At 46.9% G+C, this 25691-nt stretch overlaps 1 protein-coding gene across 3 annotated transcripts; it reads right to left on the bottom strand.

The window, feature by feature from the left end:
* Window positions 1–24401, bottom strand: LOC144145735 (carbonic anhydrase-like). 3 transcript variants are annotated; one of them, XM_077677436.1, is made up of 7 exons: window positions 24201–24390; window positions 20769–20798; window positions 10843–11025; window positions 6526–6680; window positions 4669–4761; window positions 3444–3674; window positions 8–233 (listed from the first exon to the last, which is right to left on the bottom strand). In XM_077677436.1, the coding sequence occupies exons 1-7, from the start codon at window positions 24271–24273 to the stop codon at window positions 123–125; spliced, it is 876 nt and encodes a 291-aa protein (XP_077533562.1). In that variant the 5' UTR covers window positions 24274–24390; the 3' UTR covers window positions 8–122. The 3 variants fall into 3 exon arrangements, with proteins under 3 accessions (XP_077533564.1, XP_077533563.1, XP_077533562.1); XM_077677438.1 differs by lacking the exon at window positions 10843–11025 and having other exon boundaries at window positions 1–233; window positions 24201–24401; XM_077677437.1 differs by lacking the exon at window positions 20769–20798 and having other exon boundaries at window positions 7–233; window positions 24201–24395.
* Window positions 24402–25691: the final 1290 nt, after the last annotated feature.

Below are 25691 nucleotides of genomic sequence, written 5' to 3'. Positions count from 1 at the left end.
GCTTACTCCGCTTGTCGCTTGTTCACGATTACTTTGAGCGTTTTATTTATTATTATAAATTGTACAGGCATAAGTTATCGCTTACGTGAGGACCTTAATGCAAAACTTTATTCGAACAGCGGTCAGCGAAAGTTGTTGTAGACAGGCCGGCCGTTGAGGGGCTGGACGGGACGGAAGTTGTTGACCAGGGGCGTGCCGGGGGTCTTCCCTTCCAGGGAACGGAACGCCTGCAGCTGATAGGGGGGCAAATGGTGGTTACTGAGAGCGAGAAACACAGGTTCAATAAAAAACACACATCATGCACTTAGTGTTTTTTCTTAATTTTATTCCAGCCACGCTCGCGTAGATGCTATATGCGCTTCATGAATAACGTGGGTCATGATTAAAACTCATGATTAGAACATTGCGATGGCGAGAAAATAAGTGCCAAAGCACTCAAGCTGCCGCGTTTGGGAGGAACTGCTTAATGGCGCTAGAATATTTTCCGTTGGATTAGTTAACCCGATGAAAATTTTTACGGTCCCAAATTCCCCTCCCCCCCAAAAAAAACAAACAAACAAACAAACAAAAACAAACAAACAAACAAAAAAGAGCCGTCTTGATCTTCTTGCTATGCCAGCTCTGAATACAGGTGTTAACACGGTTTGTTATGGCTGCGTTGCACTCAGGGGCATTTGCGTAGGTGATGTTGGGACCTAAACCCTACCATCACTACTGTCTCTTAAACATCCCGCAGGACTGTTCACCTAATGTAATCATGCGTGGGTAACACACGCTTTAACAGACCCGGCGTCAACGTGAACTCTACCTTGATAGTGTAGAACGCGCTCGCAAACTGGATTTTTAATCCTGTAGAAATGGCGACTGGGGACGTCTAATAAGAAAATATGCAAATTGGGATCGTTCTAAACGAAGACAACGGCTAGGAGAACGTTCTTTCTGTTCTAGAAATGGAGAGGAAAACCATAAAAAAAAAGGAATGGAAAAGAAAACCTAATAAACGAATTAGTTGAAAATTAAAGCAAAAAGCTTTGGACTGTGGTGGGTGTACTCCAGACGACTTTTCGGGTGTTGTGATTAATCTTATTCAAGGAATTGAAAAATGGCTGCTCGTTGCTGTGAGAGTAGACATAAGCCGCCGAATGTTGCTGCTAGCTTGTCAAAAAAAAATTATTGGTAGTCGTAATTCAAAGGTACAGGGGGGATTAAAAGAAATGCGAACAACGGAGCGCACAGCCTCCGACGCATGCTGCACCGCCTGGCTGCAAAGTCAGCAAACTACGCGCATGCGCACTTCTTCAAGAGCGTTTGAGAGTGTTGCCTATATTTATGGGAAATGCTTGCTCAAGAAGCGACGCCTGTCGTTTATTTTGAGGCGCCTTTTCACGCTGCGTCGCCACTGAGCAGGATGATCGTTGAAGGGCATCATGCTGGCTGCCATCCGCCTGCTGCGTGCTTGGCTCCGAATGTAGCAGATAACAGGATGCTCAGTGGCGACAGAGCATAAAAGACGCCTCAAAATGAATGACCGGCGTCGCTTCTTTATCAAGCATTTCCCCTAATAGTAGGCCACACTCTCCAACGGTCTGAAAGAACTACGCATGAGCGCAGTTTACTGACAGTGCAGCTAGGCGGTGCGGCATCCGTCGCAGGCTGTGTGCTCCGGCGTTCGTATTTCTTTTAATCCCCCCTGTACACTAATGGCTGAACAAGATGGTCTCACGTTTTTCTCAACGGCCAATGATTTATGAGAAATAAACAAAGCTGGGATATCTCTGCAATTTTCCTTCCATTTTTTTGTTATTTTGAAGAACACTTCAAAAGGGCCCATAGCAAGCCGGGGCTCGGTTTTCCACGTATTAAATCGTCTCCATCTTCCCGAGTGCCCTTCCCACATACCGTGACTCGGCAGCCCTGCTAAAAAATTACATTTATTTCTGCCGCAACGTCCGAAGTGGGTAACCTCAACTGGGCGCCAAAGCGTGCTTCATCTCGCGTTGATGTGCACCCCCAATTCAACTCGTTCTTTAGAAAAATCCGCAGAAATTCAGAGAATTGTCTGCTAATGCAAATTTATACCATTATAGCGATTAAGCCTTATAGCGATTTGGCCTTTACTTCGCCAAATGTGTATTTTTTCGTAGATACAAGGCGTAGTGCAGAGTTGGTACACGCATTCGCAGATAGTGTTATTTTGATTCTTACATGGAGAATTTTTGCACAAAACGGGTGCTGCAGTGCTGCACCTTTGAGGACGGTCTCTTGTGCCGTAGAGAAATCTCTCGCAAAAAAATATTACAGCAAGGAAATACCGCGGTGCGGGTACTGCAAGTGAAGTGTAAGCGTTACTCTTCGCGTCAATGCTAAAGCTTGCTTCGCCACTAAAACACCCTTTATGCTGTGGTGCACTCTTTACAGGAGAGCCCGTCTCTCGCAGCACACGTGGAAAAGTTATGAAGGCGATAGTCTTTCTTGAGTTATCTAAACGCGATAACTTTGGTCTGTCTTTCTGTCTCTCTGTCTGGCCCTCAATGTAGCCGCCCGGCTAAAAGTTAAAAGGCAAAATCTTCTGATATTGCGAAATTTGGTAGCCCACTTATAAACAATGTTCAGCAAAAAGAAAACATTAATTAGTATATTCGAGGCAAAGAATCAATACGTAACGGACACTAGCATGTTCTTCTAATTAAAAATGGACGAGGCTTGATTTTTGCAATAGCAAATAGAAAACGTGTTCGGAAAGCGTATACTTTATTCCCTGCATTTATCCTCATCCTGCTTTCCTAATCATCCATTCTCCGAACACCGACCGCAAGTCCTCCTTTTCCTCATAAATGTAGCATTAGTGTTACCCAGTTCAATGTATTTGCTCGATAGAGACAACTACAGGCCGCGTAAATAATAATAGTGGCGTTTAATTGCACGTGTAAACATCGCTACTGAACAACGTATTTGGCCAATTAGCCGTCAGTCTTGCTGAAGCACACACGGCAAATCCTAAGAACCAATGAGAAGGAAGGAGGGAGTGGGAATGTCGACAGAACGAAAGCGAGCGAGCGAGAGAGAGAGAGAGAGAGAGAGAGAGAGAGAGAGAGAGAGAGAGAGAGAGAGAGAGAGAAAGAGAGAGAGAGAGAGAGAGAGAGAGAGAGAGAGAGAGAGAGAGAGAGAGAGAGAGAGATACGCCAGTTTACAGGGGCTGCTTCTCCAGATAAGGAAAAACAAACTGATGTTGAAATTGAGTAATAAAAAAACGAAGTGTGAAAGACACAAAAATAAACTAAAATACGCACACATCGTTAACATTCATTAGTAGGTATTAAAATAATGTGCACGAACATGCCCTATTGCAGGTTCACAAGAATTAACAAAGCGTTCATTGACGGGACCACTGATGTCATTCAGGGTGTCAGCGGGTTACGTAAAGGTGTACAGGAAGCACGTACCTGCGCTTCGCTGATTGTGTTCAAGTAGGCGAACACGGTCCAGATGACTGCCTCGGAGCAAGGCGGCGTCGTGAGGGAACCGCGGTAGCGGTAGTGCATGAACGTGTTGTACGGCAGCAGCGAAGCGGGCGTCGTCCCCGCGGGCAGGGTCATCCGCTTGCTGTTTTGCTGTGTCATCTGACGCAGTGTCTGAACGATGCCGCTGAGAGCCGGGTTGTCGTTTCTCGCCACCTGCGCGTCAAGTAACGGGTGGGACACGTCGAATATGCGGACGTCCACACTGATCGGCATCAATGATCACGCATCAATATGCTTCGCATGAATTCCAATGTTCGCTTCACCATCATAATACCCTGTATGCTGAGGGGCACCTTTTACAGGGTGCACCACACGATTACGTCACTTTTCATCTCGAGCCCTAAAAATGAACAGCGAATACTGCCAAGCACGTTAAAGGTTTAGCGATAGCGTTTGACCCACCCAAGTTTGCTAAATGTTTATGAAATGGTAAGGCACATTCCCCCTCTTTCCGACTACGGACCACTAGTGTCACGCCAAGCGCTGCACTCCGCTGCACTGCGCTGACTTCAGGGGCGGTATTCTCGTAACTGTCCCTTTTGAAAACGTCCCTTTTGCGTCCCTTTCATCGTGACGTACTTCCGGTTAAGCAGTGGGCTTTGGCAGTAGGTTTGCCGCACTTGCATTACGTCACTTCCTGTTGTTTGCTTTTAGCCAATCAGGGCTCGCCAAAAGGGACACTTCTGAAAGGGACGCAAAAGGGACAAAACTCGAGAATACCGCCCCAGAGGTGATGATGTCGCAAGAACTGATGACGTCGCTGACGTCGCTTCCATTTACGTTTCTAACAATGGCGTCATTGTCATATTTAGATGTTTTTATTAGCCCCTCCTTGCCTTCAACAAGAACTTTTAGAATCACTGACCATGCGGGGTACCTGACAAGGCATCATCCGCAACCCTTCGGGTGACGTGATCGACAGGTGCATATATTTTACGGACGCACCGAGAGTGTCATGCAAGTGACAGTCATTCCCACCAGCGGGCATTGCTTCTCTTGTCAACAATGCGGAAAATGTATTTTTTGTGTGTATTTTTAGGTATCTAATCAGACGCGTTGAAATAGCCATTCGTGAAGACTATCTACGAGCTTTTTTTCAAGACTACGAATAAGCCGTTGTTCTGCTTCGAAAGAGCAGGCAACTTACGTCGAAAAGCACGCCGACCACCGCGAATCCGTCCGGCTGCGCGAGCGCCTGAGCGTTCGTGCTGTACTTTGTGTTCACGTGTACCAGGTGCAACTGAAAGAGAACAAAAAGAAATTACTGGGCAGCAAGGCATTGTAAATAATAAAAGGTCAGATACAATCACAAGCTGTTCAGCCGGAAAGACGACGTTTGCCTTTCATTTACCTATAGTTAAAGCACGTTTCGTGCCATCTAATGCACGGGTAAAGGCCAAACAAAAAGTATTAGATATCTCTATGCAAGAACATCGGGCCATCCGCGGTGGCTCGGAGGCTATATGGCTGTGCTGCTGAAAAGAAGGACGCGAGTTCTGTTCCGGCAGCTGTGGCCGCTTTTTTGGTGGAAGTGAAAAGCGAAACATTCCGTGTGTTGGACAATTCGACGCTGGTTAATCTTCCCGGGTGGTCAAAATTAATCCGGAGCCCTCCACTGCGGTGCGCCTTATAGCCCGGATGTAGCTTCGGCGCATTAAACCCCACAATCAATCAATCAATAGCATCTCTGCTGACGGGAAAGGCACAGGTGGCGACGTTGAAATGTCTAGCCTAAAAAGATCTGAGGAAATATGAGAGACGCGTGTTCCTACGTGTGCTTCACTTTTCGTATTTATTCCCTTGCATTGTTGCAGGAGGCCTGGGAGCGCTGCAGCGAATAGAAATGATTTGGGGCCATTGTTCGTTTATGTCGGTGCTGATTATACTGCTCCTTTGTCTGCTAAACGGATATTTGAACGTGCTAGCGATGGCACGGTAATGATAACGATGATAACGATGCAACGATAACGATGGCACGGGTTCCCGACAGCAGGCGGTACTTTTTTATTGTTACACTCATTTTTCAAAGGAGGATCCCACCTGCCCTAAAGGCGTAGCATTGCCCACGCGTCTCTGTAAATTGTTGCGTCTATGTCTCTTATTCGCCATATAACTCGATCAGCCTATTTCCCGCGTGCTACAGGCAACAGAGCCGGTTCTGCCCCTGGTCAGCCTCTCTACCTTCTCTGACTTCACTTCCTCCCCATTCTTTTCCTAATGTTAGACACGACCACAGTTGGTATCCCAGAGAACGAAGACCGGTTAGGAACGTCCTTAATTCGGATCTCTCTTATATAATGTGAGTTCCAATCGCGTGCTTTTGTTTTAAAATGATTAATAATTACGTAGCATTTGTACAGGAGGTGTTCTCAGGGGAGCATCTGCGGAAAGTGCACTGGAATCGTACTCACTGAAAGTAGCAAACTCTATCGTCACGGTTGCGTCCAACACCATTTGTGTGCACAGCGGCTGTATACAACGCCAACGAAGCTTCATTCCGCAATGCTTTCTTGTTTCATAACGGGGTTTAATGGGCTGACACTGCACAGGTTTATGAGGCGCGCCGTAGTGGAGGGCCCTGTAATAATTTTGACCACCTGGGGATCTTTAACGTGCCGCGAAATTCGAATACACGGGAGTTCTGACTTTTCGCTTTTCATTCCGCGATGCGCCACTTCACGTCAGCAGCCGCAAAATGGCGAGGAATTTTCAGCGCGCTATTTTTTCGTCTTTTTGCCACTTTGCACGCTTTGCTTGTTCGGAAGGAAAGAAGAACAACGGTAGTTCTTATGCTTTCGAGAGCACATCTCTGTTCTCCTGATCTTTTTACGTAATCAGGTTTGGCCAGGAAACTAATTTCTACACTTCCTTGGTTCATTCTCGCTGCGATATATACTGTAAGAGTGGGACGGTACTATGAAAGCCCCTCCGATACTTGTAACATGAAGGGACACAGCGACCAATATGCGCGAGATGCCATGTGGGGGATCCAAATCAGCCGTACCTCCATAGCGTACTGGATGCCATTGAGGAGATGTTCAGCGCCTTTGGACGACGTGGATCCCCAGTGAAAGTGGAACTGGGCGAGCCTGTACGTTCCCTGGAGGCCTCCTTCGGAGATCGTTGCACTGCGGCTGTCCGCCGCAAGCATCACCATCGCTGTGTCGTGCACCAGAAATCGCCACGTTCACGTGAGACAGGGAACTGAGCGTGTCGTGCCACAATCACAGGCGTTTTAAAGGCAGGATACCGGAAACGTTTCGGGTCTAGTCACATTAAACAGACAGTGCCCACTAAACACATGCTGGCAGGGTCACCGACGCTACCAAGCTGCATTCCTTAATTCGAACGCGCATAATTCCAACTTCCGCTTTATAAAAAGTTCTCGTTTATTCGAATTGACACTATGGGACTGTCTACACTACAGTAACACCTAGTTTTGACGAATTCGCTTTATTCGAAATTTCGCTTCATTCCTCCTTGGAACACAATGACAGCAAACATTCTCCGCGTTTAACGAATTCTCCCTTATAACGAAGTCAGTTACCTGCCACTGGACATTATAGGCTGGGTTTATTGTATGCGCAATTCAATCTTTGTAAGCGCCTAGTATTTCAAACGCGAATACTCCGGTCGGTTCGAATTTACCGCGTCGCGTATACCATGCTCTCACCAGCGTCGTCACCTGGGCCTCCAGTAGAGTTTCATACATAACTTTGGATGTTTGTGTAGTGTCTTAGAGATTTTTCGGGCTACTTTAATCGACAGGCAACAACTGAACACTGTTTACCTATCAGCGGCGAAGTTTATCTGACGCCAGCGAAGAAATGCCCTCACCTGCAACTGACGAGTGCAACTGACGGAGCGTCAGCGCTAGACGCAAGCTCCGAGGCTCAAAGCCATGTTTACATTTCTTTAGTCACGGCGGAAAAACGGGGTGCAGGCGTGCATCGACGTTTACCTCCGTTCGCTAACGGCGTAAATGCATGTGCCGGAACTCACCAGTCGTATGTTAGGAAAGTCAATACGCGCCGCCTGGCGCAGCGCGGCACGCAGGTACGCTAAATAATGAACTCCTTTAACACCAAAATCCTTCAATTAAAAGAGATATTTTATGTCCGTCGAGTTAAAATTAACGAGTATAAACGATGCAATGATTTGAAGTATTTTTGTCAGTTAAAATGCAGCCGCCAGTCGGTTAAAATGCAGCCGCCAGAAAGGTGCCGTGGGCCACGACTTTGAAGTCAAGGTTTGTTGGCGCTGACGACGGTTGTGCGGCCGGTTTGGTGACATTTGTGCAGGCGTGGCGTCGCCTTGACAGCGCTGTTCCGCAAATGTCTCGCAGCCGCGTTGAGCGTCGTCAGTGTGGACAAGTCTTAAATGCGGGGGTCAGGAAGCCCCCAGGGATTTTTTGTTGTTGTTGATATGTGCACTGAGATAAGTAATAGGGTAAAAAGAAACCGATTTGGGCAGTGCCTTTGTAATTTGGCCTTCATTGAATGTGTCCCTGGGGCAAATGCTACGATGCCGAAGAGAACCGATGGTAATTTCTAAACATTAACTTGTGTCGTGTTATTCGGGAAACATTTCCTCTCATAGCGAGTCAGCATTGCTAAGGCGAATGAATAAGAACGCTTTTCATTACCCATAGCTGTATGTCCATACATATTGGAGCATTCAGGTTCGTTTTCAACCAAAATCGCACCTTTTTGAAAGGTTGCGCACATCTTGTCATGTTGATCGCAAAGGTAAAATTATTTGCACGAAAAGGGTAGGAACATTGGAACATAAATAAGAAAGACACTTTCTGATACAAAATTAAAGTCCAGACGTGCCATTTAGCTTAGAACCGTAAAGTAACAACCCCTTGCTCTTTCTACAAGTGACCACTGTGGCTTTCTCTCATGATGTTACGACAGTCGCTAACTTTCTGCACGTGGCTGGAAGTCACTGACACTTGGCTCGATGAAACTCCGAGGGCGCCTAAGCACCTCTGATGGGTCAATTGTGAATGCGAAAGCGTTAATGTCCGATTGAAAGCCCGAGACACTTTGCTTCCATCTCGCGTTGTCCAAAAGCCTCGCCCTCTTGCCGCTTAAAACGCTTTGCTTCTCGATCCGCTTCCGCCTTAACGCTTTCGAATGGCTTCGATCTGTCGCCTACACGTTGCTCCGCTGCTCGTTTCGGCCTCGGTGTAACAAAAGAGTTGACGCCGATGCCAAATTCCTCTGCCTCTCCGTTCGCTCGTGTGGCTACGTTCTTCCGCTCCCTCACTTCGTCGGCGTTGGGATGGAGTGCACGGCCTCTTTTCGTTGCTGGCGAGTTTAAGACCGCGCTATAGAACGCATCGCGCCATGGGACACTTGTGGGTTATACTCGGGTAGAAGTTAAGAACAGCAATAGCTCATGTAGAGTATCGCTCCGCCGGAGCGATGGACCCGGGTGTGGACGCGCGCGCGCGTTTTGAAATCAGAGTGCGCTTAATGCGTCACATCGCCTTCGTTTCCCCACCTACTCTTAAAAATCGCCGCAAGTAGGCTTCACCCCAACACTTCAGAACGACCAATCATCGTGACTGAATGTTCAAATTTGGTGAATGACGAGGCTCAGCATGCGATTCGAGCAAAAAACGACACCATCTTCCCGTAGGGTAACCCTGAGTAGTATGCAAAGCAGCCATGGGGTCGATTCAAGTGCCCATTAGTTTTCAGTTCGTCGTTTCCGTTAGGTTGAGGTACGTAGCTACCGTTATATTTACAGTTTGGTTTCCATGGTAACTACCACACTTTTCACTTACCGGAACTACGAAATGGGAAATTGCGTTGAGCCCATGGCTGTTTCGCATACTACTCAGGGTTCCCCTACGGGAAGATGGTGTAATTTTATTAGATGCGACGGGGCTATGTCCCTCCCTTGTCGTTGTTGCGCCGTCCACACCACCACTGCGCATGCTCGGCTTGCTGAACGCCCGGTGGGGTCTTACCCTTTAATGGCTCCTGGAGCGACAGTGTTACCGGTGTCTTCCTGGGCCGGCCCGAGATGAACCGAGCATGCGCAGTGGGGGTGTGGACGGCGTCACAACAAGGGAGGGACATAGCCCCGACCATGAGATGTTGGAGCGACAGTGTTGCCGGTGTCTTCCTGCCCGGCACGAGACGAGCACGCTTCCCCTTAAAGGGCTCCTGGAGCGGCAGTGTTGCCGATGTCTTCCTGGGCCGGTGGATGGACGGACGACGGACGACGGACGATGGAGCCGAGAGCAAGAGATGCTTTGCATCTAAAATATATGTCATCTGCGCTGTGAAAATAGCGCAGATGAACGCCTTGCGTGGTTGTCACCGCACAGATACTGTGTTTTGCTCTAATCGCATGCTGAGCCTCGTCATTCGCCAAATTTGAGCATTCGGTCACGATGATTGGTCGTTCTGAAGTGTTGGGGTGAAGACTACTTGCGGCGGTTATTAAGAGTGTATATATAGTTCTTTTGTCGTTTCCGCTGGAATTTATAAGCAGATTAAGTGCGAGAAATCACGGAAATGACTCCCGCCAAATACTAGCAGTAAGTCACTTTTTGGGCCACGCTGAGTAACCGCCGACTGCGGTGATGAGGCGCTTGTCATTCTTAAGTTGTCCGCGAGTATAAAAGCTTTTTCGCTGATTTCAACGTCTACGCCTATACCGTTTTTTTTTTCGTTCAATGGGTCATGAAAGTTTTCGCATTAAAATAAAGTGACTGGATTCTGAGTGTAATTCAGGAGCACATTGTTTGGTGGGCGGGCAGACTGTGGGTTTACGTTTTTAGATCCGCGACGCTTGCGAGCTGAGAATGCGCCAAATTTTATTGAGGACTCGTTCACATCGAGAATACGGCAGACCTACTTTAAAAGTAGCAACTAAGCTCAAGGAAAGGCATCGTGCGTTTAGAACTCACTTAGAGTTTAGAGCCATAGGCGTGCGCAGAGTTATCGATTAGGGGGGGCAAAGTCTTAGCGCTGAGCCCCCCCCCCCCCCCCCCCCCCCCCCCCCTTATATCAACTACCGACTTCTTCCCACTGAAGTGAAGGCCTAGCGGTCCGAACGCAGTGCAAAGAGGGATGTTCGTAAAAAAATTATTTCAATGTGATGGAAATGCAACACACGAAATATTTCTGAGCAGAAATTTTCACTTTCATGTGTCACATCGGCAAGGTATGGGGCAAATTTGGCGCCAACCCTTCAGATGATTAGGGGGGCCGGCTGCCCCCCCTGCCCCCCCTGTGCGCACGCCTATGTTTAGAGCACAAGAGTTATATAAATTTTTAACGCCGTTCAGAACTCTCACCCGTGTGTCCATCATTGATGACTGTGGCGTTTCGCATTTGCTGCAAGTACCCGTCGCTGAAATACAGCGAGCCAAGTGACGGGGCGTTGTAAGTTGACGAGATCCTGATGTTAATGGGTGACTGGTAACTGCCACCGCACTCGTTCGTTTGGTTCAACTGCAGCTGGGGCCACTGGTCCACATCTGCGCAGCAGTAACGTCCGGAAATTTGGGCTGAAAGTGGCAGGCAGCGCTCCGTTCGAAAGCCAGACGCTATTTCGTAGCGCACCTGTGCATACATAAATTAAGCTTGCGAAAGAAAACGAATTTCGCGTGGTTGGAGCTTCACTCGCATGACCTAAGAATGCGAAGGCTGCATGTGGAGCTTCTGAACTTTACAGAAAGTGGGTTGCGCTTGAACACAAAATAAGCCAGGCGTTTATATTGCCGCCATTCAAAGTACCCTGGTGGCCGGAAGAGTAGTTTAATTCATCAATGATATGGCCATAGAAGGGAACGCTTAGCGAAAAAGGCATTCTTCTTAATCATTTCGAGCCATTTGGCGACGCAATAATGGCAGCATTTTTTTTTTTTACTATTTCCTGCCAAACACAGCTTAACAATTCCCTTGAAATGTGTATTTGCCCCCTGAATCGATATCGCGAAGAAGAAATGTCCTTCCCATTTTCAGCCTTTCGAACTTAAAAAAAAAAAGCAGTTGTATAATTACGCCGGGACGTTTAAGAAGAGAGGAACTCCAGCACGAAAATATAAACGGGTGGACGATGACTCGGGAGTGGGATCACTGGAAGCTTATTTCAGGCTGAGTGTGACAGAAAATAAGGTTTAGGAGGGAGACAGGAGGGAAGACGTAAATTTAGACAAAATGTGGTGTCCACATCCAGAAAAAAAAAACAATGAACCCTTTCTCCCCGGAAACCGGGATACACGCTAACCTTGAACTAAGTGAAAACGGCAACGACTCCCTTCTGCCAAAATTGTAGCTCCAAACCATTGAAATCAAGACCCAAAACCATTGACCGACCACAACGAAACCCTTTGCCTAGCCGAAGCCCGGCATTAGCCCAACGAGCACGCGCACGTTCGCGGTCACGCTCACGTTTGCGTTCTTGTGTGACTGCCTACTACTATTCGGCGGAGCGAACCAAGCGTGGCCTACCCATGACGCAGTCGACGGTAAACTGGAAGACGCGCCTTCTCCGGAGGGCCCCTGCGATGGGGCGTTATGCGCAGCGCATAGTGCGCGCCAGCAGCGCCGAGACGCGACAGCTTCGGGGGGAGGAGGGAGAGAGAGTGAAGGGAATTCCAAGGAGCACGGTTTTGGGCGACGACACCGACGGCGCAAGTCAGCCAATGCAAGCTTCGATTGAATAATTCCCCGGAATACTTCAGTCGGCTTACGTTTTTTGGCAGCGACAGCATTATTTCTTCCCCTGGCGCACTATAGAGCGACGAGAGGTGTGACTCGTTTTGGGCTCTATTTCTTCCCTTGGCAGCGTTTTGTTCTTACCTTAAGTTTACCTGGAAAGCTGGATACCACGCGGCGGCCTGGGTTCGATTTCCGTCCCTGCCACAGCTTCTTTACATAGATGACAGCGCGTTGCACGTGTATTTATTAGGAAATCCGATGTTTGCTTTTTTGCATCGTGAAGAATGAAATGCTTTCGCAGAAACAATGTTTCCAGCAATGAACATGAAGTGGGCATCATGCCACTCAGCAAAACGTGACAAACGGAAAAGACATCTCAGCGAAAAATATTTCGCTATCAATACAGCAACGTACGCATTTTATGACACCAGGTATTCTTTCTAGTTCGGGACAGAGTCAGCAGAATGTTTGTTGGCGTTCAGCGCGAATTTATCTTAATTTTCCGGATAACTAACAACGACAAGCTTCGTGCTGTGCCTAGCTAGTAATGCTGATGGTTGGCGGTGGCTACAGCGGTCAACGATTTTTTCCAAAAACAATATTTTCTCTTGCGGAAATAGAAGCGCGTTTGCTTAGTATGCTATATCGTTCAGTAAACAAACGCAGTGAACTGCACGCAGAAGCCGAGACACTGTAACTTACTTGGTAGCCCGCATATATGGTTTTCAAAAAAAAATATGCAGAAATATAGAAACATTTTCCCCCTTTCATGATGGCTTCACTACATTGCAATAAAGTGGGAAGTTCCCGGGCCCCTTACACATCCTATTCTACACATGCAGACGCCGAGTGCGCAACGTAGACCCACATGTCCACACCCTACGAGACCATAAACAAATCTGCATGCGACGTGCGCCGATGCTCCATCCGAACCGACAAAGACACTGGCGGCTCTCTCAGCCGACGGGCAGCACGTGAGTTGTTAATCCACCCGCGGGCCGGACTGAACCTTAATTCCCCGAAAAACACGGGGAAACATTCCTTCGGTGGATTTTGGGGAACATTGAAAGAGGTCACGTCGGTGGGCCTAGCCACCTTCGCTGCGTGCGTGTGCCTGCCCAGAAAGCGACAACCTCGGGAAGCACGCCAGTGCTCCACGCCGATGGCTTTTGGGGCTCCCTCGCAATTAACTACCGACAGCCATTCACTGCAATGCACTGACGCGCTTTTCTGAATGTGTCTTGAGCGGTTCTATAGAAACATCATGAGCCATTCCAATCTCTGAAGGTGTGTGACCAACAAAGGTGAAGCGATGCATATTAATTTTGAACAAAGGTACGACGGACTCTTAACGGAAGTCGTGCTGTGACAGAAGCCCTTCCTCGGCGGACGCTACTCGGCCGACGTTTCGGGATCGGGGGAAGACGTATCCGTTCGCGGTGAAGAGTCGGAGAAGGCCACCTTTAAGCAGAGAGTCTTTGCACTTCCCTCATATCTGGAAATTTTTATGGCCCTGGCGTCTTCCTCATTATGACGGCAAAAGGGATGTGAAAATCAAAATAGGGAATGACCTCCTGTAGAACTAAAGGATGCGCGGACGCACGCACGCACGCACGCACGCACGTACACAAGTAGTTGCGAGCAAGCAAGCACGCAAGCGATCCCGCACGCTAGCAGACAAATCAACGGCACCCACCAACGCCTCGCGTTTAAGAGACACGTAAAGGAAGTTGGCTTTGCGGCAAGTTGTTGTTTTTTTTTTTTTTTTGAGGACTCAGAACAAAAATTCACGGTATGCAAGCCATAAACAGTTTTGTTGTTATTTGTTGCCTTAGCCGCTGTTCTGAGCTCCTACCAGAGCAGTGGCTTCAAACTTGCGCGGTGAAGGATGCATACAACAAAAGTTTTGCGGGGGCTTAACATACCGGAATGTCCTAAGTCAGATGCCTTACCTAGGTATTGTTCCTTATTTTCGCGTATACGGAACACGTTTACCTCCCGCCAACCTTGTGGCCTTCGTTTTCGCGGTAGCATGCCTTCTGACATAAAAAATTAGTTTACAGGTATATGCTGGCTGTCACCTCGCAGAGGAACGCAAGAGCGCAGCGTTGTTGGGGTTCCCTAATCTACCGATGGTGGTCGGGGTGTTTGTCGGGGTGGAGGCCTGTTCCGTGGAGCTGTCGAGTTCTTGCGTCTTCCAAGGAAGGTCAAGTTCATATCAGGTGTTCCGTATCAGCGCCTTCGGCTGGAGCAGTGCAGAAGGGGCAGTTCTATGTGAACGGGACATGGTAGCGTGGAGGCCACGCCCGGGTCACAGCGTGAGAGGCATCCACTCCAACACGAAGTATCCGGAGAAAGACCTCCTCTTCGCGAGCGAGCCGTACCACACGGTAGAATGAGAACACTCGTCGCGCGACGCGCAAGTTATTTCTGTTGGAGAAATTTTTCTCGTAGATCGATTGTGAGCAGTGGGTACGCTCGTGGAACAAATGTAAGGTGGCAGGCACTCCACGCAGCAATGTGAGCGGTAAGCGTATGGCGACAGATTCACAACATCCGGAGAGGGCAGTAGTACGTGTTCAGTATCTTCTGAATGTCTCTTGAGACAGTCGAGTTGTTATGTACGTGGTGTAAATCCCGTTTGGCCGCCTTAGAGTCTGTATAGAGTTGTAGAGTAGAACCTCCAGGGGCTTGAAAAATAGCAGCGCTTCCAAGCTGGCCAGGATGGTTGTGAGCTCAACCAGCATAGACGGCGGGACACGGAGTGTTCCATAGACGCAAGTTTTATACTCTTGTGGGAATTTTAAAAATGACATAGCGAGAAACACGCGGGCCACAGCAGGGTCACATATACCCCCATTCCGCCATCACAGTCGTGTCCAGAATGCCCTTCACGTATCTGGCATAATGTCAGGAAAGCTCATCAACCGTTTGGTTTGTCCCTCAATTCTGGAGTCGTCCTGTAAACTTCAGTGCTGTGCGTTTTCACTAATTTCCCTAATGGCAACGTCCAACATTCAGCGATCGCGATGAGACAGCCCTGTCAGTAGAAGTCTGCAGATTCGGGGTCTCCAACACGGCGCACGCGTGACCCTTAAGCATGTGAAGCGCTGGGTGCCCGAATCGGGTACTCAGCAGAAACGTATAGACCCTTCTAACTATAGCGAAATTAAACTTCTCACTCCATCACAGGGACAAGCCGAAAAAAAAGTCTTCGGGCCATGCTGTCTGATCGTCCCGTCCGTCCACGTCGTGTTGACATCGATGGATGTCTGGCCATGTCAACGTGGGTATTTCAATTCGTCTCGTTTATAGAATTTAACAGCATGTCCTCTCCTGGGTAAAAGGCAGCAGGAGGTGACACGAATTCTTGTGTCGTCTCCTTCGTTTGTCCTTGTCTAGGCTGCACTGTTGAACCAACAATGTACTCGTACCAACTTGCCGAACTCTCGCAGCGGTGCCTCACTGGCTGAGGCCCTGCGCACGTGCGGCGCAGATTACGGGCTGGATCCCCTACCACGGTGGTTGTTTTTTTTTTTAATGAAAAAGGAAAGAACCTGCATGCTCCCTTATCTCTAGCCCTCCACGTGGCGCACAGCTCTAACAATACGCGGAACACGGATTCGAATTCTCCGTAACTAAAAAATAAAATCTGTTCGCGACAGAAATACCCCTTGTATTTTTCTTTCCATGAATCGTACATGCCAGAATTTGGATTTTGCGATACACGGGAAAGTGACTCATCGAGCTGCGGGTGCTTCAACACTGATAACAAAAGAAAAACGCTGAAAAGCAAACTTTTCCGAACACGTGCCGGTATACCATGTCATGTGTGCACCAAGGCAACGGCCTCTAGGTTGGACAAAGACTCAGTGTGCCATACTAGGCCCTATATTATCTTGTTAGGAGGTTAGCAGGTGTTATTTCCCTTCATAGACATCCTTTCAGGGGCGAAGCCCCTCAGGGGCTCGAGCTGTCGGCGTTTCCTGTCGTCGTCGTGGATCCTCTCATGTTGTAGCTGTACTACAACACCGGGAAACTCGTTTTCCAACGACTCCCGCTATAGCGCAACGCGTACTAAAAGAACACACAGGGACACTCGTTTTCACACGCCTCGCACTAGAACGGTCCATGCTTCAAAGATACGAGACTTTTACAGCAAAGCTGTATACCTCTACCCTCCAGCAATTTTATCTGCGTGGGCAAAAATGCCAAGGCCCCAAAAATACATTCACACACTGTACGCTTCGGCCCTCCCCAGGTTTCACGTTACTGGAGATGGCACGGGATTTTTTGTTCACATAGGCAATTAACAGGAGTGGAAAACATGTACTTAATTTTTTTATTAATGTATCATGCGCAAATATTCGTCTAGGCGCTGTTCGCAAAGAACAGTGACCTTCTGTACGTAAGGGGTCAGGCAGTAAATACAGACGAAAATGAAAAAAAAAAAATTAAACGGGAAGGGGGCATTGATGTGCTTTTCGGTATGCCTGAAATTTAAACATGTAGGTGTTCTAGGGCTAGGATAAACCCTGGTTGAACAAAAAGATAATGAGCATCTGGCAGTTGTACGAACAACTATACAAATTTTAGACTATTGGATCAATGCGCATTCCTGCCCGAAAGGCAGGAGGCGAGCAACTAAACGCGAAAAATTTCAAATGCCGTGTATCACAGTTCAAAGGCTCCCGAACAAGTCGAACTTCTAAAGAAAAATAAAGCTACGGCTAAAACGCCGTAGTGTATTTAAAATACAGGCACGCACGTTCACGATTTCGCCCTTGTGTTGTGACCGTGTTCGTACGTTCGCGCGGGCTTTCGCGCCGTATGTGCTTGATAACTGCACTTCAAGCTACAGGGCTACAGCCTTCTACCGTGTAGCTTGTGCGTCATATCTTCTAGATAACGACCATGTTTATAGGTATGGTGTTCCGGCTTCCAAACCCCTTGGTAGGCTCGTTTCACAGTGGCGGCAGCTGCTTTTATGATGAACGCGAGAATGCGAAAAGCCCCGCGTACAGAACACCCCATGGGCGAGGTCCCGCAAACAACAAAAAAGAAAGTTTGAATTTTAAGTAGTGGTTTGAAACCAACGCAACCAAGGTCAGACTACAAATGCGCATATGCACAGCTTGGGGTGAAAGCAACTGTATCCTCGATCGACGCATAGAGTTTCCTACAAGTTATTTGTATGAAACTCTATGGATCGACGTGCCCTCGAAACCTAAACAGATGCGGTTCCCCAGATTTGTGTGCTTTTAAGGTTCGTTTCGCTCTTTTATTTTTTTTTCGTGTTTAGTCCCTTCGGCTTATCAAAAGAGTTGAAAGGAAGGCAGCGGAAAGGAGGAGGGAAAATAAGGGAAAGAGGGCGACGAATGTCATAGTATGGAAATCCAGAAGAGTGTATAGGAAATCTTTCAGTCTGATTTCGGTCTGAAATTTCAATGGCGACTTGTAGCTCGTGTCGTCCTACACAAAGTGGTTGTAGTAATCCCGTTTACTTTGCGGGAGACCAGCGTGCCTGTGTGCATTGTCTACAGCGGTCTACGTGCCCGGGAATATCCACAAGAGATGCCTGGCGTCTCCCTCAGCTTTCGGAGCTCAAGGACAGGTTATTGGATCTTCTATTGCGAGGGCCCGAGTCCAGATAACTGATGGTGCGAGGGCCACCCCAACGCGAAGCCTCCAGGGAGAAACTTCCTTCACACGCAAAAAGGTTAGTGAGAAGGGAACCTGTGTTTCCCCTCCCAGTACAGATTCCAGAGCTGCAAGACGGGAGAGGGGATCACAAGGAAGGGGCTGGGGCGAGAATTTGGAGACGTGCATGCGCACCGATTACTACTTGCACTTTTTCAGCTTACACTTGCACTATTGGAGGACTTGGAGGGGAAGGACTTGGAGAACTTGGAGATGTGCATGTATACTACTTATTCAGAAGAACTGCGAGCTGGGCGTGTTGGTACATGTTCATGGTGGGAAAAGCGCTACAGTAACAAGGACAAGTGAGTACACGGGACAAAGCGCTACTAGCAACTGAAGATTTTATTACTGCAAAACATACATATATACAAGGAATAAACGCCACAAGGAATAAACGCCATACTACTTATACTTTTGCATTTTATACTTGCACTCTTGCATTTTTGCATTAACTTTGCATCGGTTCTGATTTGAAGAAGGGAATGCCAGTGTGCTTGCTTGCTTCGCTACAAACTACCTCCGAAAGCGATAGCGCTTGTGGTACAGGAGGCGAAGAAGAGGTTCATTTGGTCAGAGGCCCCGCGAGCGCCTACGAGGACTGGAGGCGGAATTTAGCGATATTCTGCGTGTCCGGTGGGCATCCGCTGCCAGTCTACAGCATATTGGTTGGTGGCACAGGCACGCACCATGCGATAGCTGCGCGGCCAATTTTTACAGAATCCCGTGCCGTCTAAATTAACCCGGGTGCTCGCGCTGCGGTGCACCCCATGTCCAAGGTGCTACTCGCTGTTTTTTCAATTTGTTTTTTAACGCGGCATTCGAAGAACAGCGGCCACTAATAAGAAAATGAATCACGTGTGTCAGACTGGTGTTTTTTTTTTATATGAGGTTTAACGAGCCGACACTACACAGGCGATGAGGCGCGCTGTAGTGGAGGGCTCCGGATTAATTTGGACCACCTGGGGATCCTTAACATTCGCCGAAATCTCCAACAAACGGCCGTTTTCACTTTTCGCCTCCATAAGAAAACCGGTCGCCGAGGCCGGGAATCCAGACCGGTGTTTTCATCTTAACAAAATTCTTTACGTTGGCACTGGTGACGTTTATCGGGGTTTTAACGTAGTGAGAAACGATAGTTTCTAGCCTGTCTCACTTTTACTCACAAGCAAAATTGCCAGGTCTGGCGATTTATCGCCAAATTGGCGACTTTTCGGTGCTTGTGGCAACAGAGCTTAGTGCGGCCACTTGGCTGCTTGCTAGCTGCTTTCAGCTTTGGTGATTTTATATATTTTCGGGCACTTCTGACGTCCCACTTTCCACCAAAAGGGCTTTATATGACTGTTCAGTGCATTGAAGTCGTCGAGACAAACTGAACAAACAGAAAAGAACAAGCGTTTAGGCAGATGATGCTGATATTGCAAAGTCGAGAATAGGTCCCAGCGAAGCAGTCACTCGAACACACGTGTCCACGTACAGCGCTACGGACTAACGAATAACGTCAACGTCTTCATGCGATGCCGTCGGTTTAAAGTGGAATGCTTCACTGGTTTACCAGAGCTTGAGATGTAATTCAGAGTTGCGGAAACTGCGCATGACGATGTATAATAGGCAAGAGGAAGTAAGGAGGCAGCGAAAGTGGTGAAACATGGTGTGAAGCGAACGTCCGTTCCAAGTCCTTCTTATTCTTTGAGTGCTTTGGCTTAACCTGCATATTTTAGCTTTTTTGTAGAGTTGTCAACCGCCGTCGCTTTCCTGCCCTTCAGCAAACGAATAAAATTTGGGATACGGTTTTCTACTTTCTCGGAATTTCTCGGAATTCGGTTTTCTCGCAATATCTGCATTTTCTGCGCGAAGTTAATCAAACAGTAGTTACTAGAATCGCCTTGCTGAAAATGGCGACATTTCTGGATCCTTTTGGAACATTGAATTTAAAGTGGCGACTTTTTTTGGCAAATTTTGGCAATTTCCTAGCGACTTTTCCTTCTGAGGACCTGGCAACCCTGCTCACAATCTTGAAACCCCTGCAACGCTCGGACGCGTAATTTGCGCGCGCAAAGAGAAAGGAATGTATAGGAATATACGTACAGAATTACAGCAACCAAGCGACGTATGGGAAAAGAGCTAATTAGCACCGCTAAGCGCAAAAGGTTAGACGAATGACGTGACAGGCATGCACAGTCACTTGTATATGTCTGTCACGCGCCTGTCCTTGACACGCGTGATCTGGGCAGCGCCTGTCTCTGTTTGTCACTTCCTAGGCAAGGAGAGGCGCTTGTGTTTTGTCAGCCACGCGCCTGTAGTTGCCATGCCTGGATGGCCAGCACCTGTCCCGGTTTGTCACGTCCTTCGTATGTGTTTTTTTTCTACTTAACGGTGGCCGATGATACTGAAACCTGTTACGGCAGTTCGAGTATGTTGCGCCGCACTTTTCCCACCTATTGGAATTTGAAACCTTCTCGCCACTTCCTGGGGGACCCGTTGCGTTTACCGTTGAGTTGACCTTTCGATAACCTTTGCGATGTCCTACAATGTCCCCAAGCAAATTCTATGAAATACGTGTTTACCAATTTCTAATCTAGAGAACAGTTGGGAGCCCTCGGCACCCTGGAAAGCGGGTGCCGAGGGCTGGCGGGAGCACTGTGGCATCGGGAAGACTTGAATGAGCGCGGTGGTGAGTGTGCCCGGTTGTGAAAACAATACCCTTCTTATTTGCGGTAACAAACATAAAAAAACAACATAAAACTCACTATGTAGTCCATGCGGAGTACTAACCGGGGAATAGCATTATGAGACTACCGCTCGCACATTATTCAACTGGGCTAACCTCGAAGCGCAACTAAGCAAATCAGGTTACCTTCGTAGCTCCAATCGTCTTGGCCACGACCTGTAAGCAGAAACGGGAATAATGCGAGTGTAAGAGGAAACGCAAGCGAGTAAAAGAATTAAACATATACAGAGTCATGTCGATGCGCAAAAAGCATGTAAAAAGAGGATTAGGAGGATTACATTTATACAGTTCACCCCCTGTGCAATTCGAGCGAAACGAAAAATCGTCAAGCTTGTACAAATGATTTTTGCACCAAGCTGACACGTTTTCTCTGCATCAAAATCTTAACCCTCACTGCCTGATAATGCAGTCGGCGACGACGCAGGAGGGCGTCTGCTTGTGAACTACGGACAGCCAGTGGCAAGTGCGCCGCACTTCCCTTCCAATGCTGTTTTGTAAAATGGGCTGGATCTTTGACGTCATTGCTACGATGAGAGGCAAAATAAAGCCCTAGATAAAACCTATGAGCTTTGAGAGACAAAAAAAGAACAAAAGCGAGGTGTTGACATCGTGCGTACACGTTTATTTCAGGGCAACGTCTGACGTATCGCTATTTTCGAGAAAATGTGTGGCACACATATATACGGCATCTGACATATATACTTATAGCAGTGAAATGAGCAAGGTAGGGGCTTTGTTTATAGCTCTAGTGCGCAGCTTTTCCGGAAAAATGTGCCACAGTAAACCATACAGGTTTCCCTATTTTTTGAGCGCCGTGCTCCGTTTGTATGGCGATGCGCCACGTTTAAACTTTAACAGTTCTGCTGCATTGGATGAAAGCGCTGGGTGGAGAGTTTGTGTTCATAAATTTTTATAGCGATTAACCATAAAAAACAAATCCCGAGGAATTGATGCCCAAGAAAATAAGAAACAAACGTCTCTTACCGTCCGAAAAAAAGAAAAAAAAAACGGGAAACGTTATAAGCAACCCTGGGGACTGGGACCATAGACGCAGCGGGGGCTTGTGGGCTCACGATCCATGGACGCTGAACCGCACTCCTCTCCATAAAAGCTCAATAAAACGCTTCTTCTTACTACTAGTACTACTACTACTACTACTATTACTACTTCCACCACCACCACCGCCACTACATACCACCACCACCATTACTACAACTACAACAACAACTTCTACTACTACCACTACCACTACTTCAACTACTACCACCACCACCGCCACCACCACCGCCACTACTACAACTACTACTACCACTACTACTACTACTAATACTACTACTACTACTACTGTTACTACTACTACTACTACTACTACTACTACTACTACTGCTGCTGATGCTGCTACTACTACTACTACTACTTCTTCTACTACTACTAATACTACTACTACTACTACTACTACTACTACTACTACTGCTACTACCACCAGCAGCGCCGCTACCACCACCACTACTAGGGTCACTGCTAGGGTCGTCATATAAACGCTTTTGTTAAATACAATGTGTTCAATGCATGCATTTTCTCGTTTTAATATTCAATCAATCAATCAATCAATCAATCAATCAATCAATCAATCAATCAATCAATCAATCAATCAATCAAATTTATTTTCAGTGCCCAGGAACGACGGTGATGTCTTAGTGCTGGTACACTAACAAACAAAAACAAACAAAATGACATGATACATACAACACGTATCACTAAAAGTACGCTACACTAATAGAAGCACAAAGAACGGTAATAACAATGATATCACACTCTATGAACGGAAGAGTTAGCCTCAAATAATGTACTAGTTAAGCGAACATACAGCCAATTAGAAGATAGTGAGGTAAGGATAAAAGCTATACAAACGAGAAGTTGAATAAAATCCAGTAACAGCAAACAAAGTAAGGTTGCATAGCAAGATTATGTGAATGGAGTAAGACATATACGGTTCGCTACAAGCAGCACTACTTAGCCCTGCACGAAACTGGGCCAGGGAGCCATTAAAAACATCCAATTTGTCCCCAAGAAAGTTGTACAGGCTTTGCAGTGGGTAATAATAATAATATAATAATCAGCCTTTACTCGCATCACATAACGTGTACATGATGCAGGAGGCTCGCGAAAAAATCTGTCATAAAGGCAGCTTGACAAGGCCGCAGGCCACCACATTGGCAACTTTAGGCAGTAGTCAATAAAGTCGTAAAATCGAACATAAAAGTATAAGCAAAATAAAACGCACTCCAATGAAAATTGGGCGGATGTACAGCGAAGCAACACATTTAAATTTAACGGTATGGCATGACAAAACTCGCGAATAAAAGCCACATGTGCCGAACCATCATTACAGACACATACATAATATCATAACCAACAGTTCACAACAAATTACGCCGGTAACAGAGCTAGGTAGACAAATTTTTCATTCAAAAAGACAGTTTTCATTCTGGCGACAGTTATACAGTTAATAGTTACACAACCAGGGGTGCGTACATATAGTAGCAAAAAGATACGGTTAGTAAGACGGTTTTCCTGTTTTTTTTTCCCGGTTGCTAAAGTACTCGCGAAGTTTCCTGAAAGTAATCTTTTCAGGTTCAGTGTTTCCCTGAAGCAATGTATTAAGCACTCTTGGCAGCCCGTTTTTTTAACATTTGTTGTCCGTATGTTGTCCTACATGTGTCAACTTTCCATCTCTCCAAATGTCGCGTGCTATACGGGGTGGAGTGTCCTTTAAGGTTTGCTAGTTGGCCCAAAAACCCGATATTATTTTTCAGGTGTTGTTTATTCTGTTTGCATTGGCGGTAATCATAAGTCTTAGTAACAGGCACTACATTATACGAGTAAAATAAAGGCGCACAAGCAAAGTACACCGGGACATTCTCAACAGCGCGCGAAAACCGTTTTTGGAGAATGTGCAACTTCTGTAGATTTATCTGGGTCGTTGAGGCCCAGATTAAATGGCAATAGTTGAGCCTCGAAGAGAATAAGATGTTGTATAGTGTAACATCATTACATTACGCGGCAGTAAACTTGCGTTTCTGGATACGAGTCCGACTATTTACGCGTTAATACCACTTTTTTGTGCGTTTCGCGAAGCAGTCAAGCCGTCATGTGCTTATTCTGCTTCAAACGAGCTACTAAGTTTTTTTTTTTCCGGAAAGAAAAATGCATTGAAAACAGTTAAAGCTATACGAAAGAGTATTGGGGAGATGCTGGCCCAAAAAACGAGCTTTGCACGTGCTAAGAGGTGGGCTCTCGGGCAGTCTAATTGCCTCACAAACGACTGAAAGATACTTTCAGCGCTGCCATTCGTCAACAGCGGGAACAAATAAGTTGGCAGAATGTTCAAATTTAAGTGATGCCGTGCTCGTTCGTGTGCTATACGCCGCTATTGGTCCATGCTGTGGCCTCTAGGCTGCACGCACCGTCCGATAGGGTATACGCGTGCTCGGAATTATAAACCTCGACAGAATAAGTAAAAGGTAAACTGTAGTTTATGGAAAACATTATACTCACATGTACCAACGTAGAGGAACCAGCAGCATAACTGAATGATGAAGCCGTTCCCTCGGGACGAAGTGAAAGTCATGTTGGCGGCGCGATAGGAACTGTGGCTGACCGACAACTAGCAATAGAATGCTCTATTGCTTCCCTTTTTTCACAACGGCAGGAGTCCAATAATTTGACGAGCGGAAACCGGACGTGAAAGAGAAAGAGAACGGCTGATAAATTAAAGCAACGCACTTGTCGGCATCGTACACCACCTGCTCATCTGCGAATTAGAAAAAAAAAACTAAACAAAAAAGAGGCTCGCGTTTCCAGCTATACGTAGGATGTATACAGAACACGGGACAAACATAAAAACAAAAAGAGAGTGTTGACATCATCTTTCCCAGAGGCCTCGCAGGAGTTGCGTACTAGAAAGGTTTCTCCAATTTTTTGTACATGCATACGAAATTTCCGGGTGTTTTTTAACCATGGATGGTTATAAAATTAGAATGAAAAAAAAAACGGGTCTGGCTCCCAGCCTAATAAAAAGCTCGGTAAGTTCCTTCGATTGAATACAACACGGCCGCTTTTGGGTCGGGAACAGCGGCAGAGGGTTTCCGTTACGGCGCTATAAATGAATGAATTCATTCAATAAGGGCGGACGACAAGCCTCTGTTAGAGAAGTGTGGTTATCGGGCGAGTGGGACGAAGAGAGGGTAGTTCTGTATTTTGGCACAGGTGGAAACAGGCGAATGTACTTTTATTTTATTTACTTACAATATTGCCAGCCCTTGCGGGCTGTAGCAGGGGTGGGAGGCGAACCGGTGAACAAAACACGATGTTCGTGCAAAAAACAAAACAACAACAACAAAAAAAACAAGTCCAGCCATTATTGAAACTCCCGTGAGGATCTGCATCCTGTAAACACCTCTGGAGGAAGCGCATTCCGATCAACAATAGATCGCACCAGAAAGAAAAACTCAAATACATCCACCCGCGGTACATATGCCTAAACAACAAATGAGTGATTGGTACAAGCCGACACTCGTCCTGGGGGGCGCAGGTATATTCCAGGACCCAGTTTGTAGTTTTTATGATACATGTCATAAGGAAATTTTAACCGAGCTATTTTTCCACGTGTAGCTAATGGTTGAAGGTCAGCCATAGCAAAAGTGATGTAGACTGTGTTCTCTTGTAATTTGAATAAATGAACCTCGCTGCCAATCTTCGGACTCGTTGAAGTTTGTTTATTTCAGTTTTAGTATGCGGGTCCCAGATAATAGCTGCGTACTCCAGCTTTGGTCTAACAACCGCCTTATAGGCCAACAATTTAACAGAGGGTGTTGCATTCCTTAGTTTCCTTCTCAGAAAACCCAGCTTTCACTTCGCCAGACCTGTAATGTTGTCAACATGCTTGTCCCACTTCAAATTGTTGGATAGAGTAACACCTAAGCATTTAAACTTAGTAGAACTCTCAATTTCTCTATTTATTATTGTGTATTTATAGTTTAAGGGGGA

Source organism: Haemaphysalis longicornis, unplaced genomic scaffold (genome assembly GCF_048455015.1).
Source record: "Haemaphysalis longicornis isolate Haplotype H1 unplaced genomic scaffold, Haemaphysalis longicornis Haplotype H1 scaffold_7, whole genome shotgun sequence".
Lineage (NCBI taxonomy): Eukaryota > Metazoa > Arthropoda > Arachnida > Ixodida > Ixodidae > Haemaphysalis > Haemaphysalis longicornis.
Note: the sequence above shows the minus strand (reverse complement) of the source record. Positions and strands in the feature narration are given on the sequence as shown.

Coding starts and splice junctions, on each gene's coding strand:
- LOC144145735 (XM_077677436.1), bottom strand. CDS start 24,273: ATGACTTTCACTTCGTCCCGAGGGAACGGCTTCATCATTCAGTTATGC. Junction 11,026..20,768: donor AGACGATTGGAGCTACGAAG/GTAACCTGATTT, acceptor ACTGCTGCGCAG/ATGTGGACCAGTGGCCCCAG. Junction 234..3,443: donor ACACAATCAGCGAAGCGCAG/GTACGTGCTTCC, acceptor CCCCCCTATCAG/CTGCAGGCGTTCCGTTCCCT.